At 38.0% G+C, this 12,531-nt stretch overlaps 1 protein-coding gene across 1 annotated transcript in view; it reads left to right on the forward strand.

The window, feature by feature from the left end:
• Positions 1–357: 357 nt before the first annotated feature.
• Positions 358–12,531, forward strand: part of LOC139129689 (uncharacterized) — a 33,805-nt gene continuing 21,631 nt past the window's right edge. Inside the window, exons 1-4 of the mRNA XM_070695365.1 lie at positions 358–1,624; positions 1,917–2,009; positions 2,559–2,945; positions 5,796–6,344. Coding sequence (XP_070551466.1) covers positions 2,615–2,945; positions 5,796–6,344 — 880 coding nt within the window. The 5' untranslated portion in view covers positions 358–1,624; positions 1,917–2,009; positions 2,559–2,614. The remainder of the gene's footprint in view (positions 1,625–1,916; positions 2,010–2,558; positions 2,946–5,795; positions 6,345–12,531) is intronic.

The following is a 12,531-nucleotide window of genomic DNA, read 5'->3' on the forward strand; positions in this document are numbered from 1 at the left end:
CAAGGACATTTTTGCAAGTAATTTTTATTGATGGTCTTCGTCACTGATCAAAGGTAAAAATGAGAAGAAACCTCGGTAGAATGATAAGTAAAACTGGTGTACGATTTGGCTGAATGGCAACAAACATACATGATACTGCTTCAATATTAAATAATTCATCTCAAACTATCATGTTAACCAGGCGGTATACCTCCATGCTACATTCTTATATCCTATTTCGAACCATTTTTCCTGATTTAAGTTTCGACACGATAAACACAATAGTAATTGTATATTTCACGCACTCTATTGGTAATTACTTATTTGGAAACATTCCATTCTGACGTCTTGATTTACAACTTCTGTTTTGCCTCGTAGAGAATGGCTACAGACACAACCCATCCGGCAGCTCTGATCGTAATAGACAGATGGAACTCTCCGATCCACGGAGGCATTGCAGCTGCGTTGTATCTAATTATCGGACTGCTAAAAACACGGGGGATAGTAATTCACTGTACACTTTTAGAAGCCGACGACAAAACAATCCGTGAAGCTGAACGTCTTGGAGTGAATTTAATATTTCCTAAGAGAAAACTTAAATATGAAACAACTACGGCCGAATTATCTCTGGCTTGTAGCCCACGACGCTTTCTTCCCACATTTAAACAAAATTGAACACCCAAAGTTTGTTTTCGGGTTCGGACTAGTTTCGGCGTCGATCGCTATCAATATTAAAGAAACTGTGCTATCTGGTGCTAAATATTGCCATGTCAATGTATGGTGTCCGGAAGAAGTACCAAACAACATGTTTAAATACGATAAAGAATTCACTGACTCGAATTACCGATGGTTGGATCATCAAAACCAAAACGCTGACTTGGTATTGTCAATTGGTCGAAAAACATTTGAATATTTCGACGACAGATTCGGCACAGAATTGAACATGCATATACTGCTGTTACCACTGCCAGATATCAGTCATTTCGAAGTTAATGCCTCTAAGAAGATACCACGTACACGGAATTTCCAAATTCTGACTCCAATCGAAAACTGCTATGCGTCGTATATGGCACATAATGATATACTTCCATATTCCATGAATTTAGTGGCAGAAGCTATGATAAATTTGGCAAAGAAGAACCACCGAAGTGGAAAATTATGTGTATGGAAAAATATGATGACGAAACCGTCAGTGAGCGTTTAAAACCCCACGCTAAACTAAGAATTCTTAGCGACAGCTTTACTAAGGAAAATTTTCCACGCGAAATTAGTTTTTCACACCTAGTCATACTACCGCCACTTTCAATAGATTCGTTAAATATTACCCTGACAACAATAGCCAGGGGTAAACCAATCATTGTTCCCTTAGAGTCAGAAAGCGACTATTTCATCGAGAAATATTTTTCTGAATTTCGTCACAACATGGTTGTTGATATGCGCGGCGAATCAGACGAGTTGAAGGAAAAAAATAGTCGATGTCGTTCAAAACTATGCAATGCATCTGAATTATGCCTCCCGGTTCAGAGAAATCATGAAGAATGAGGTGATGAAAGAAATACAGACAACAAACTCACAATTGTTCAAACTTACATTCAACAATACGTTCATGTGGCAGAAGAATCAGTCAGTGATCTTCCGGGAAAAGGTAGGAACCTCTACTGTCTAAATAGGTGCATACTGATACATAGATATGAATAATCATATCAGCAATAAAGATTTTCTGTTCTAAAAGCTTGACGAATCAACACACGGTGTCTACGCATGCGATGCGTAATGCATATCACATGTGAAAACTGACGTATGTACGATGGTCGATATGGCGAATGAACAAATTGACGTTAGGTAACATGAAGTACAATATTTCTTTGATAAATTTCACTCTGATTTTTGTGATAAATCATTTTCTTCGTCTATCTTTCAATTTCTGGAATATGTAGATACCTATACTACAGGGATAGACACTATTCCAGCCACTTCGTTGCAAGCTATTGTAGTTGATCAAAGTTTGTCTGGACAATGTAGGAAACCCGGTAAGTGCATATAGAAACAAGGTCACTATGCCTTTTCAAATTGGTGATATGTTTATGCATAAAATTCTGAACCAGAGAAGACAGAAGGGTTGTTATTAAAGCAAATAGATGTATTAGAAAATCACAACACATGAGTAAAATAAACATTTAATTTAATTTCCCCTTTTAGAGGTAGCCGCAGCCGTAAAATCTTTGATACCGCCATGCTAATGAAAGGCGCACTGCAAACCAAACTATCGATATCCACCTTCACGCCAATTATCCATTAAATTTCTCTTGTATTGACAAGAAAGCGTGTATCAAAAGTGCATCCACTTGCACATATGAAAGTAATCTATTTTGGCAAGAGTCATTATGTGACAATGGTTGTGTTCTTTACAAAATATTATCATTTAAAAAGTATTGGCAGAACATAGATACATCTCTGAAAGTCAGCTGCCAAGGGATAATTTACCTAACATTATCGTGAAGGATTTTAAGTCAGTGATTTCACGCCATCCAAGAATTAAATTGAACTGATTTGTTAGGAAAACTTCCTATTGCCTTTAGGTTCCCTTACGGTTCAAATTGAAACCTCGTATGGCAGTGCAGTTGAAGGTTCATCTATGGCAGATGTTAATGAAAAGTTTCATAAAGTCGAGGGCAGCAGACCCGTAACCGAAGGGATTGGGAAAGTTTTGAGCGAGACACACAAAGACGTCGACGTGGAGAAAGTTGAAGAAGGCTGTCTGCGATACGTGACGAACTGTGGATCATTAGAAGCACTGGAAGCCCTGTGGAGTGAGTATATCAGTGGACGACTGGACAAAACCATCCATTCTACGATCATAACACCAACGCTACTCTGCAAGATTCAAGCTCACTACCTAACCCTTGATATCTACATTCCAGTACAGGAGTATTTACTCTGTAAGAGGGAAATACCGCTATTGACAGGTAATGACTCCCTTTACAGTTTGTTTATTTTGATTTTTGGATCATTAGTAAGAAACTAATTTAATCAGCTCGTCGTTGGTTATTATTATCAATTATGAACTCTGAATAATAAACGTTGACAAAAATAAACAGGGACTAACACATATATTTCTGAGATATAAAGCGTTCGCAATTTTTTTTATTATATTGGCCCACATACATGCATCGCCCGATCCCGGAAGTTCGGCGTAAATATCAACAGTGATAAGGGAACCTTCAGTAATTACAGGTGGGGGTGGGGTGGAGGGTCACTTTTTAGAAACCAGTTCAAGGGGGAGGGTCACTTTTAGAAACCTATCTTGGGGGAGGGTCACTTTTGACAGAAGCTGATTTTATGGCCAAAACTTTGATTGTCCTGGTAATATTTCCTAAATAGGAAATCATCAACAAAATACGTACACATTATAGACAGCCAATCATAGTCAATCGACATTTCGGTGAAATTGCAAAATCAAATTTTTTACACAACAATAGACTTGTAACCACTCTAGTCTAATCAAGAACACTAATGTGAATAATCAAGCTTGCATAAATGCACAGATTTATCTTATTTGGTACTGAAAACAATTGTTCATAGTTTTATCATAGACCTCCATGCATAGTGAATTGACATTTCGGTGAAATTCCAAAATCAAATTTCTTGCACAATCATTGACTTGTAACCACTCTAGTCTAATAAAGAACAATAATGTGAATAATCAAGCATACATAAATGCACAGATTTATCTAATTTTGTACTGAAAAAATACCGCAATTATACGATGTCGCTCAAATTTGATCAGAATTGGTACATACCAAAGATCAACAATAAGTGTTGTTTCTATCTGTTCAGTGCAGGAAAATTCTACGTTGATGTTATGACAATGATTTCTGCACAGTACAACCAGAAAAACAACAAGAAATATTTAAACCAGAAAAACAAGAATGACAAAAGTAAATAAGATCTGAAACTTTAGGTACTGGAGGTCAACTTTAGCAACATGCATAGCAGAAACAGCTAGTCCCTCTTAGTTTGAGCATAGACAGACTTCCCCCCTCTACTGTCTATGGTTTGAGCAGGTCTGTTAATATGCCACAGTTCATAAGCAATGACAGGAAATGACTAATTAGCTGTTTCAGTTACTGCCACCACTCCCACACATACTAGTTACCGTGCATACAAATAGGTTTAAGGTCAAAAATCTCTTACTCAGATGTGTGGGCTGTTTCAGTTACTGCCACAACTCCTGCACGTTTGCTGTATTTCCTCCTTTTCTTTCCTCATTTGCATATTTTGACACTGACATGTTCATTTGAACAACGTCACAACTCAACCCCTGCATCTACCTTTACACCAAATACTGAGATGGTAGCTTTGGCGGTATAGGAGCCTTTGCAAGTGACGGACATACATCCACACATACATACCCAAATACATACATATATACAGACGCCATCGACTCACCATATAAGCTCTTTTTGATATTATATAAATACCAAACATGAGCTAAAAAAATTATTCATAGTTTCATCATAGACCCCTATGCATAGTGAATCAACATTTCGGTGCAAGTCCAAAATCAAAAATCTCACACAACCATAGACTTGTAACCATTCTAGTCTAATCAAGAACATTAATATCAATAATCAAGAGTACACAAATGCAAAGATTTACCTATTTTTGTAATGGAAAAAAACTACTCATAGTTTCATCACAGACACCACTGATGGATAGTGAACCAACTTTTTAGATGAAATTCAGAAATCAATTTCTTGTACACAAGTGCACATTTACTTCCCAATTCAAGTGAAGTACATTTAAATACATTATCAAACATATATAATATACAGATATAGCATGTTTTGTGGGGGAAATTGTCAATAATTTGCCTGATAGACTCCATGTATTATGATTTGATATTTTTGGATGAAGCACTAAATCAGCCACATCTTGCCTTCTTATAGTTGCACAAAAATATGGTGACCCTCCCTCAAATGTATGAAATACTCCTCTTCAAAATTCTTGCGTGATAAAATGCGACTGTCCCTCCAAAAACACACCAGCCCTCCCCCCTGTTTGTCCCTAACATAACAATTGAACCTATTGTTATGTAAATTAGCTGAAACTGTTTTGTTATTTCCGGGGAGAATACCACAGTGGTTGGGGGGGGGGAGAGTCAAGTTTTAGAATGTCGGACAGGGGGAGGGTCACATTTTAGACATGAGGATAGGGGGTCACATTTTACGATACAGGTGTGCGCGAAATTCCCCCGGCCCACCGCCTGTAATTACTGAAGGCTCCCCAACTGTACACACGGAGGTATTCTCTCCTCAGCTAACACTTTCGCCTTCTCCAAACTACAAAAAGTCTTATTATGCAATAAAAAGACACTAACACAGATCTCTGTGTAAAACAAGTAGTGAGCCTTATTTTATAGTAAGGCTTATCAGGCATGTTACCGCACACCGAGCAGATTAATTCGTAAACCCGCATGCTCCTTGGAGCTCTCAGATGCCGGGTGACCGACAACGTCCAGGCGGTGGGGGAACAGGCAATGCCCGAAGCCATGAGGACAAGCCCTTATTTATTGCAAACAAATCTGAGTGACTGAATTACAAAGCAAGCCCCAAAATTTGCATTGTTCGTCGTTTTGAAAAAATTCCAAAATCCACTATTTCGACAATTTGTCTTGTCAATTTGTCAAATCACATCGGATTTCACTAAAAAAAATTGGTTGCTCAGACTGTTCTATCATAATGTTTGATCCTTCCTTACTCTAACACATATTCTGGCGTTACATTTTACTGTGTGCTCTACACATTTCTTAAAAGGTTCCGAGAAGATGCCACTCCGTCGACGCAGTGTTGCCGCAATAACTGAACTCAAATCTGGACAGCCTAGGAATGTTGACCGAAACCATACTGTGGACTGTTTAAATCTTGTACTTTCACAAAAACAAATACGCGACGGTCAAAACCACTCCGGATTACTGTGTAGAGATGACCTCCGAATTCCGGAATTACATCACCATAGAATGACTTTTGTAACGAAACGCGACCAAGTACGACTGGATGTCCGTGTCCGTGGCGGAAAACTGAGGGAATCCTTCAGTGAAAAGGACAGAGTCGACTCGACTTTAAATGCTGAAGTCACTTCTATAAGTGGAAGTATGAATGAAGCAATCTCGGACTTCGTACATCTGAAAATACACTCCAGCAAACACTCAATACAGCAAAAAGCTGTCCTACATGAAGCCGGCCAGAAATTGCTGACGCAGAGGGAACACGTCACTAACCAGGCTACACCTCTGAAGGAAAAGAGTGAAGCCAGAAATGTAGTCATCAATTGGTTACAGAGTGATTTAGAACGAGTCCATCAAGGTGAGTTATTTACCTCATTTATAATTTTTTTATAAATATTACACAAAAAATGAACATTACTTGATTTCATCTTATTAAAGGCACCGATCAGTTGCCTCACCGGGGGGTGGCGGCAGTGGATAAGTTTTTTTGCGGATATCAAAAAAGGTTGATCCCCTTTCTAACTTTCGAAAATAGGATGACTCCCCTGAGATGAGGGGAAAAAAGAACTCGTGAAATATATAATATTATGTAACCGGGTAATTAAACTGACAACTAAATTTAGCCAGATAATTAAACCCGACCCAAGTTCATATTACACAATCAACAAACCAGGAAAGAACGATTATCGTACAATTTGCGTCGCAGTTTATATTAAAGTTTATTTCACTACAGCTAAAATCTCTACTACTAATGATAATAATAATAAAAGAATAAAAACGCTGGTCTACAATGATTAAAACTAATAGCAGTATGACTGGAAAATAATTTCCAGGCGCAAAATCTAAAGTTCATCCACCATAATAAAGTTCCAGATAATTCTACAAGCGACCTAGCGGCCGATATAGCTCCGCTGTGTTTCTGTAGAGAATAACTATTTTTGACACATGTTGATGAAGAAGGTGGAAATCTTAGATAGCTCAATGCAGTGGCCAGAAAAAAGTAGCTAAAATAGCTGCAAAAATACACAATCGAAGATTTCATCATACTTTGAATATATCACATCGGATCATCCCTAATAACATGTCAACCAAAGCTATCTGATGAGTTGTTTTTTGGAGAATAAAATTTTCTGACCAAAAATGGCAACAATTGCCCCCAAAATAAAATTTGCAGATTTCATCATAATTTCAAAAGATCAAATTTAGTTCATCTATAGAAACCTGTATACCAAATTTCAAAGCTGTTAGAGCAGTTATGTTATGCTATGTTATATCTATTTATTAAAGTGTCATGTGTGGTCTTAAACAGCTTGGTTGCCTCACCACCCCCAAAAATGGAAAAAATTGACCCAAAAATTCAAAATTGCAGATTTCATCATAATTTCAATAAATATTATTTAGTTCATCTATAGAAACCTATATACCAAATTTCAAAGCTATCAGATGAGTAGTTTTGGAAATACACATTTTTTGACCAAATATGGCAAAAATTGCCCCAAAAATACAAAATTACAGATTTCATCAGAAATTCCATATATATTACTTAGCTCATCTGTAGAAACCTGTATACCAAATTGCAAAGCTATCAGACCAGTACTTTATGAGAAACACATTTTTTGACCAAAAATGGCAAAAATTGCCCCAAAATTACAAAATTGCAGATTTCATCATAATTTCCATAATTAAGGTGATCTGTAGGAACCTGTATACCAAATTGCAAAGCTATCAGATGAGTAGTTTTGGAAAAAACACATTTTTGACCAAAAATGGCAAAAAATTGCCCCAAAATACAAAATTACAGATTTCATCAGAAATTCCATATATATTACGTAGTTCCTCTACACAAACCTGTATACCAAATTTCAAATTTATCGGACCAGTACTTTTAGAGAAATACATTTTTGACCAAGAATGGCAAAAATTGCCTTAAAAAATGCAAATTTGCATATTTCTGCACAATTTGAACAAATCTGAAATAGATCATCCCTAGGGACATATGTACCAAATATCAAAGCTATCTGACTGGTAGTTTTGAAGAAGAAGATTTTTAAAGATGTTTTTACTAAAAATGACAAAAATTCCCTTAAAAATACAAATATGCAAATTTCACCACGATTTGAACAAATCTGACTGAAGTCACCCTAAGTAAACTGCATATCAAATTTCAAAGCAATCGGACAAGCGGTTTCAGAGAAGAAGATTTTTTTACCAAAAAACACCAAAAAATGCCCCAAAAATACAAATATGCAAATTTCACCACGATTTGAACAAACTTAAGTGAGGTCACCCCAAGTGAGCTGCATATAAAATTTCAAAGCAATTGGACTCGCAGAAGGAGGAGGCAATTGTTGACGGACGACGACGGACGACGACGGACGACGGACGACGACAGACGACGGATGACAACGGAAATCAACCTATTTGATAAGCTCTGCGTCATTGACAGCGGAGCTAAAAATGGCTGTTGTCTACGGTCATTCACTTTAGCTATTGTCCGATAGTTGTACAATGGTTTCTTCTTGAGTTGTAGGTCAATGTCCGTCCTGTTGCTATGACGATGACAGTCTATCCAATGGGAAGCTTACGTTACACCACAGTCGCTCGAGAGTTATTCAGCTCTGGGACTATTCGCCCCATAGACGAGTATACAGAAGCGAGAAATACCCCAAGTCTGGAAACAGAATGGCTATAAAAACCATGCCATGTCACATTCCGTGTCGATTTCACTGTGAAAATTAGCAAGTTCATCTATCATGCAACCGTCGACCGTTCCCTATCATTCTAAAAATTCATACCTGATACTTTATTTGATTCAAAAACGCTCGTTTCGTGTGATTTTCGGCCGAATTCGACGGACAACTCGCCAAAACCTGGGGGTGAGCAACATTCCGGTCACCTCTTGGGTACCTCCACTTTACTGACGTTGGCGCAGCCTACCCATGAGGGATGACTGGAATGTTGCTCACGCTTATGTTTTGGCCAGGTGTCTCTTGAACTTGGCCGAAAATCGCAGGAAATGAGCATTTTGTAAGCAGATGAAGTATCAGGTATGAATTTTCGTGTGATTTTCGGCCGAGTTCAGAAGACACGTCGCCAAAACCTAAGGCATGAAAAACCTTCCAGTCACCCCTCATGGGTATGCGGCGCTAACGTCAGTAAAGTGGAGGTGCCCAACGTCCACTGTGAGGTGACCGGAATGTTGCTCACGCTTATGTTTTAGCGACGTGTCCGTCGAATTCGGCCGAAAATCACACGAAACGAGCGTTTGTGAAGCAAATCAAGTACCAGGTATGAATTTTGAGAATGATAGGGAACGGTCGACGGTTACATGATAGATGAACTTGCTACTTTTCACGGTAAAATCGAACATCGAAGTTGACATGGTGGCAAAATCCCTATACGAAATAGCCATTCTGTTTCCAGACTTGGGGTATTTCTCGCTTCTGTATACTCGTCTATGGGGCGAATAGTCCCAGACCTGAATAACTCTCGAGCGACTGTGGTTACACACACAGAGTCCTTCCAGACGATCCTCCCTGGGGATTTGTTATTCCAACCCTGGTAGCAATAATCGAGTTGATGATTGACTCGAACAATTCCAGGCACTCCTTGGCTCTTCACTCAGGCCACACAATAGGAACACACGCAGTCTACCAGTAATTCATTAACTGGATCTCCTCTGTAAGCACAGTCATGTAAAAGACCAATGGCAATTATGTAAGCGTTTCCTTCTGTTTACACAATCTCATTCAGGATGAGACTAAGTCAACATGATAGCAAATACACTGTACAAAAATCCCATGAAACAAAGAACTAAAATCACAGAAAATTTCCTTCAACATCAGAAAATCCAAATTTCAACATGTTAAATAAAACGTCATTACTATCATAAAGTACTACTAGACCAAACTAAACTACAGAATAACAACTTAGAAACTTTTCCGCGTTAATTGGAAAAAAAAGGTCCTTCCACGTTTCAACTTGAGGGGTTGTCTCACACTTTGAGACTTTTAAAGTTAATTGTTTTCAATACCAAAGCCTTCAAATACACATACCTGTAAGCACAGTCATGTAAAAGACCAACCACGTTGTCTTGGGATTTTTTCTTGGCAGTAAAACGGATAATAATTCTAAGCGTGCGTCCACACCAAAGTACTGTCTTCAAGCAGTGAAAATCAGTAGAGCATTGCAATGCATTGTGCGTAAAGACGCTATCAATGAAATTCCTCATATGTGTCATCACACTCACTCTACACGCAGTAGATCTAATTACATGACTTACAATCGTAACCGGGGTTACATATATATATTATATATATATATATATATATATATATATATATATATATATATATATATATATATATATATATATATATATATATATATATATTATATATACGAGGGCTCAGTGAGCCTCGTGACGTATTGGACGAGCCGAAGGCGAGTCCAATACGTCACTCACTGAGCCCGAGTCCATACAGGGTCGTATTTTGTGTATAACCCTATTATTATACACCTCCCTCCATTAATCGTCCGTATAAACTAATTCTATGGTAAATTTTGAGGGATGCGGCACGCGCGATATGAGTGGAACGCGCGCGATTGTTGAAATAAAATTGCTACAAACCCCTGAAAATTTGCATATTACACCTAAAAATAGAACGTCCCATTCACAGCACGGGCACTCTGTGTTCTGAATTGATAGTCCGAATAAACTAAGCAGCTTATATGTAAATACGAACTTTGATGATAACTGTGTAAGAAATTTATAACAGAATGCCGCTCAGATTGAAATGCCGACTTAGCTACAACACCAGATCAAGGTCGGACGTGTCTACGTGAACGTCACAAGCGACCACATCGACCGCATTCTTTTGATGTTAAACGCCGCGGCGGAACGAGGCACGCAGATATACGCGTACTATACGTATAGTCTGGTGCCGAAACCCTGATTTTTGGTCGAACCCAAAAATTTCGGCCCCACAATGGTTCTCGGTGGTTTCTGTATCTTCAAAGCCTACTGAATCAGGATCTGCATGATGCCACCCTGGCACCCTTGGGCATTTTAATATATTCAAGATGGCCGCCAAGATGGCCGCCAAATATGTAAATGGTGAGATCTCAGCTCTGTGAAATGTTATCAAAATGATTTTAGTGTCGTATGACAGGTAAACAGGGCCAAGAAATTCATTTCTTTCATTGTCGAACATGTGCAACCCTTAATTTGCATAAAAAATCCAAAATGGCTGCCAAAATGACCTCAAAAACAGGTAAAATGCCATATCTCAGCTCCATTAGAAGCTGTTGGAGTCATTTTGTCTCCTTTGCCAGGCAAATGGGGCTGAGGAACTCATATCTTCATTGCCTTATTTGTACAACCCTTAATTTGCATAAAAATAATCCAAGATGGCTGCCAAGACGACCTCAAAAACAGTTAAAATGTCATATCTTAGCTCAATGACTAGCTGTTGGAGTCATTTTGCTCTCTTTTGCAAGGTATATTGGGTCAAGCAATTCATATCTTTCATTAGCTGAGATGTGCAACCCTTAATTTGCATAAAAATCCAAGATGTCAGTATGTAACAAGTCATATCTCAATACACTATGCCACTGATTTTGGTGTCTTTCGGCATGTTTTACAGGTCAAAGAAATGGCATCTTTTGTTGTATTTGCTGTAAAATCAAACATGAAAATCTGAAAATGATACTTACAATCCAAGATGGCTGCAAAGCTGGTTTCCACAACAAATATCAAGGTATATCTTAGCTGAAATCGCATCCTAGAGACTAGTACATTAAGGGTTCAAGGCATGAGGATTAAGTTTCTTTCGTTATATAAAATGTAAAATATTTCATTGAAAGCCAAAATGACCACCCAATATCAACTATGGCCAAAAAAACGGATGCCACAAAAACATTGAGTCGCATCTTAACCAACCAAGCATTCTTGAGACCTACTTTGTTTTGTTCCACAACAAATATCAAGGTATATCTTAGCTGAAACTACATCCTAAGACTAATACATTTCATCATTGGTCGCAGAGTTTTCATTTCTTGTTTTCTTGTTTTCATGTTATCCTCTAAAATTGTACCCTCAGCTTTGCAATCATCATGCTGCAAACAATTTTATAGTTTCTGCCATAGGGGCATCAAGAATATAAATGTTTTACGCTTGACACCAATTCAAAGCACTTTTAACAGTTTAACTGCAGTCCAATTATGCAATATTTAATTGAATTGTTGTTGTTTTTATAATTAAACATATAGACACCTTGCTCCTCCGAAAGCAACCTTCATCATTAGTCCAAATCCACTACCTGACATAAAAAGGTCTATACTGATAAGCATGTGCAATTTTCATTGTGTCTCGCCGGAATGAAACCAAAGTACATAACAGCCCTGACGTGCTTCTTATCACATCACTTCTCCAATAGATGGATTGCAGACTAACCTGTACCGTTTTGATGGCTTGTGCCAGCTTTATTGGACTATGATGAGAAACATACCAACAACCAAAATGTATGCATACAAAGTGCCACAAC

Source organism: Ptychodera flava, chromosome 3, assembly GCF_041260155.1.
Source record: "Ptychodera flava strain L36383 chromosome 3, AS_Pfla_20210202, whole genome shotgun sequence".
NCBI lineage: Eukaryota > Metazoa > Hemichordata > Enteropneusta > Ptychoderidae > Ptychodera > Ptychodera flava.